Source organism: Schistocerca cancellata, chromosome 1 (assembly GCF_023864275.1).
Source record: "Schistocerca cancellata isolate TAMUIC-IGC-003103 chromosome 1, iqSchCanc2.1, whole genome shotgun sequence".
Lineage (NCBI taxonomy): Eukaryota > Metazoa > Arthropoda > Insecta > Orthoptera > Acrididae > Schistocerca > Schistocerca cancellata.
Genome location: NC_064626.1, coordinates 406,555,256 through 406,560,184, shown reverse-complemented (window position 1 = coordinate 406,560,184; position 4,929 = coordinate 406,555,256). Strand labels below are relative to the sequence as shown.

Here is a 4,929-nt window from a genome sequence, read left to right as displayed (position 1 = left end):
AACATTGTCAAAAGCTTTCTCTAAGTCTACAAATGCTAGAAACGTAGGTTTGCCTTTTCTTAATCTTTCTTCTAAGATAAGTCGTAAGGTCAGTATTGCCTCACGTGTTCCAACATTTCTACGGAATCCAAACTGATCTTCCCCGAGGTCGGCTTCTACCAGTTTTTCCATTCGTCTGTAAAGAATTCGCGTTAGTATTTGGCAGCTGTGACTTATTAAACTGATAGTTCGGTAATTTTCACATTTGTCAACACCTGCTTTCTTTGGGATTGGAATTATTATATTCTTCTTAAAGTCTGACGGTATTTCGCCTGTCTCATACATCGTGCTCACCAGATGGTAGAGTTTTGTCATGACTGGCTCTCCTGAGGCCATCAGTAGTTCTAATGGAATGTTGTCTACTCCCGGGGCCTTGTTTTGACTCAGGTCTTTCAGTGCTCTGTCAAACTCTTCACGCAGTATCTTATCTCCCATTTCATCTTCATCTACATTCTCTTCCATTTCCATAATATTGTCCTCAAGTACATCGCCCTTGTATAAACCCTATATATACTCCTTCCACCTTTCTGCTTTCCCTTCTTTGCTTAGAACTGGGTTGCCATCTGAGCTCTTGATATTCATACAAGTGGTTCTCTTCTCTCCAAAGGTCTCTTTAATTTTCCTGTAGGCAGTATGTATCTCACCCCTAGTGAGACAAGCCTCTACATCCTTACATTTGTCCTCTAGCCATCCCTGCTTAGCCATTTTGCACTTTCTGTCGATTTCATTTTTGAGACGTTTGTATTCCTTTTTGCCTGCTTCATTTACTGCATTTTTATATTTTCTCCTTTCATCAATTAAATTCAATATTTCTTCTGTTACCCAAGGATTTCTATTACCCCGCGTCTTTTTACCTACTTGATCGTCTGCTGCCTTCACCACTTCATCCCTCAGAGCTACCCATTCTTCTTCTACTGTATTTTTTTCCCCCATTGCTGTCAATTGTTCCCTAATGCTCTCCCTGAAACACTCTACAACCTCTGGTTCTTTCAGTTTATCCAGGTCCCATCTCCTTAAATTCCCACCTTTTTGCAGTTTCTTCAGTTTCAGTCTGCAGTTCATAACCAATAGATTGTGGTCAGAATCTACATCTGCCCCAGGAATTGTCTTACAATTTAAAACCTGGTTCCTAAATCTCTGTCTTACCATTATATAATCTATCTGAAACCTGTCAGTATCTCCAGGCTTCTTCCATGTATACAGCCTCCTTTCATGATTCTTGAACCAAGTGTTAGCTATGATTAAGTTATGCTCTGTGCAAAATTCTACAAGGCGGCTTCCTCTTTCATTCCTTCCCCCCAATCCATATTCACCTACAATGTTTCCTTCTCTCCCTTTTCCTACTGACGAATTCCAGTCACCCATCACTATTAAATTTTCGTCTCCCTTTACCACCTGAATAATTTCTTTTATCTCGTCATACATTTCATCTATTTCTTCATCATCTGCAGAGCTAGTTGGCATATAAACTTGTACTACTGTAGTAGGCATGGGCTTTGTGTCTATCTTGGCCACAATAATGCGTTCACTATGCTGTTTGTAGTAGCTAACCCGCACTCCTATTTTTTTATTCATTATTAAACCTACTCCTGGTTTATGAGGTTCAATTTTTGGGTTTTCAGATCTGAGGAGGGTGTCATTAACATGTGTCTTGTAATAAATAATGTTTTACAAATTTATTTTGCCCTTCAAAAAATCTTTTTCATAAGTGGTTGAGGAATAGTTCAACTACGATGACAGCCATGTACCATTCTTTCTGCTGGTAGATATTAGCATTAAATGAGGAACAGAAATCAGATACTACAAGTTTAAGTAAACCGACTAAGACTGAAATGTTGGATGAGGTTCGATTTTTTTAAGATGATGTGTCTAATAATTTCAATTGTCTCTGTGACAGGTTCATTTGTGAACAGACTGATAATGTTGAGTGATGTGAATCTAGCTAACCTGGGAATGTTCATATTTTTGGTGAAAGTTATTAGCGCATATGATTTGAAAGTTAGAAATTCCTAGAAGATATTATTTAACAGTTAGGGAATTTGTATGCTCACGTATTCTTGGAGATGAGACAGGGTCTGATTGAGGAATTATCTTTCTAAGTTTCAGGTTGTGGAAATTTGTGGTCAGGTCTTATGGGACCAAACTGCTGAGGGCATCGGTCCCTAATCTTAAGCACTAATTAATCTAACGTAAACTAACTTACACTAAGGACAACACACACACCCATACCCGAAGGAGGACTCGAACCTCCGGTGGGGGGAGCCGCGGAGACTTAGACAATGCCCCCTAGACTGTGTGGCTATCTCCTGCGGTTTTTGGTTGTGCCCTACTTTGGGTTAGTTGGGTTCATTACTGTACAATTTTTTTTATCAGAGAAGAGTGACTTCCATTGAATATGAGATTTTTTTCTGTAGTTTAGTGGCTGGAACATGGTTAATTCAGTAATGTTGTTTCCTGTGAAAAAATTAAGAATTTTTACAAAAGGACAACAGTGGAGTTTCTCTTATCAGCATTAACAACAACAGCGTCATATCCATTTGGTTCATGCCTCAACTATTTTAACACTTAGCTCTCACCAGAGGATTTATTGGAGCATTGTTTGACTTTTTCTTATCAGATAACGTAATTTTGTTGATATTATTTACTGAGAGAAACTGTTCTTTATGGTTCAGGTTCGCCATATATGAGCTTAACATAGGACGCTTTTTAAGCGATGGTGATTGAGCTTTGATCGGTTATACGTAAGACATTTCTTCAGTAAGATTCGTTCTGTGCATGTAAAACTGATGTAGGTTTTGTTTATGATTCTTTCATACAAAATCTGTGTTTTATAGAACATTTTTACGGACTTTGTCGTATTTCATTTGAAGAGATTCGAATTTTTTCGTGTGTTTGTACGAAAGACTGCAACATGTTTGTCAATTAAATGCATTCCTAATGGACGTAGCATATCAGTTAGCTGATGAAGTACGTGCTAAATATATCTATTAACTTCTTCTTCCCTTCTGTGCTGCAGCTGAAGTTCTGTTTGCAATCAAGCATTTCCAAACTTTATTTGAACAAATTGGCTGTTTCTGAATTACCTTTTTTCGTGATTTAAAGATTGCCTTGATTATACCATGAGACATACATTCTTTCTTAAGTTTGATGTTGTAGGTGAATTTAGTATTTTTAATTTTGTCATCGTTGATGACATGATTGTATTAGTTTAGTAAAAAAAACACTGTTTCTAATCCAACACGTGATACTTTTCAAGTACCTCTCAGCTTCATGTGCTCGATAGGTCTACACCATTTTTTGAAAACAAGGTATCATTGGTCTTGTCACGAGTACATACCTACATTGCTGGGCTATACTCGTGCTGGTTGTTGACACATTTTGAATCCAGTGCTACTTTTGTAGTCAGAGGAAAGTGCACGCTGTGCCGTCTACTTAGAATTGGAAGTACACACAAGCTGCACAAAGGAGCGCAAATAAACCTGGGACTTCGCCTTTTTTAATTCTAGTTGTGCTCATTTAGTGTTTTATGGACTGAAGACAGTGGCCATGGGCTGGTAAAAAGACACAGTTTTGCTGCTGACCATTGTGCAGAGGCTATTAAAACTCCATGTGGAAGCACCAAATGTTCATATTGGAGGTGATGAGAAACTCCAGTATATAGAAAGAAGAACCTTTTGGTCATATTACATTAACTGGATGATTTATTGCTTGTGGAGATGGAGCAGTAAATTGTTAGGGCATTTGCTTATTGTGGCTTTGTGTTAACGAATGTGAGGCATGTAGTAATTTCTGCTGCTAAAGATTACAAAGAACTGGAGTGTTCTCGTACTGTGCATTCCTTAGCTGAGATTTGTCCATTGAACTGTGTTCAACACACAGATCTCATACTGGATGTTGATTGCAATGATTAGAAGTCTGATGTATTCATATATGACAGTGAGCTGTATTAGGGACGTAGCATGTGCAGCAAGCTGTTATAGTGAGCTTTTGGGTTTCCTTTCCAGGATATATCTTAAGCCACAGGAGTCGTTTGTCTATAGTTGTTATTTTGTACAGCATGTTCAGATTATACCTTTTTAACGTCGTCCACAGTTTACCAACTGCATAACCCCTTGACCACAGCAGTTTCTTAAAAAATAAAAAAAATAAAAACTTCATAAGTAGAGGCGCTCTGTATTGTAGTTAGTAAGCTCTCATAATGCGTACAGGAGACATCAGCTGTGGAGGTTACAGAGAGCCTCGTGTGTGACTTAATAAATAACAAATTTGTATTACTATTGCATGTATTAATACTAGTTAATTTGTAGATTGTCTTCTAAATGTTAACCAGCCTTGATTCTGTTAGAGATTGATTTGGATGCTATTCAACATTCGATAAATGTCTTTGGCAGAGCATTGTATGTGGCACTGGTGAGAGTTTGATTGTAATTTTTTACATGGAGGCCTCATTGGATTTGTTGGTATGTGCATTGCATTTTTGGAGTTATGTGATGTCCTACAAGAATTTGACTTTTAAAGATTTTAATAATTGTATTTAAAAGGATATTTCACTTCATTGTTGATTTTAATAATTATATTGATGAAGACATGTTGCAGAATTGTTTATTATTGTGCTAAGTGTCTAAACCATTAGATGTTAACTGATATTATGTTTAAATGAGCTTGTGTTCTGCTAAGTGGTTCTTGATTACCAGATAACATTAATTTTGCAGACATTAAATCTTCTGAGTGCTGTTTACCAGTTAAATGACTGACTTGTGATGTTGAAGAGTAACCATTAATTAATCAGTATTGTTTTCAAATTAATGTCTTTTATGTATTTGAAAATAAAATGTAAAGAAAAGAGCAAGCTGTGTGTAAATTATCCCAACCCCATTCTCCCTAGTATGT

The 4,929-nt window shown here is 37.1% G+C and overlaps 1 protein-coding gene across 1 annotated transcript; it reads right to left on the bottom strand.

Moving 5' to 3' along the window:
- Nucleotides 1-543: 543 nt before the first annotated feature.
- On the bottom strand, nt 544-1,530 carry LOC126179523 (uncharacterized). The gene has a single exon (XM_049924617.1). It carries the CDS (start codon nt 1,528-1,530, stop codon nt 544-546), a length of 987 nt encoding a protein of 328 aa, XP_049780574.1.
- Between the last annotated feature and the right edge of the window lie 3,399 nt (nt 1,531-4,929).

Bases quoted from the DNA above. Each gene is read 5' to 3' on its own strand.
- LOC126179523 (XM_049924617.1), bottom strand. From the start codon at position 1,530: ATGCCTACTACAGTAGTACAAGTTTATATGCCAACTAGCTCTGCAGAT.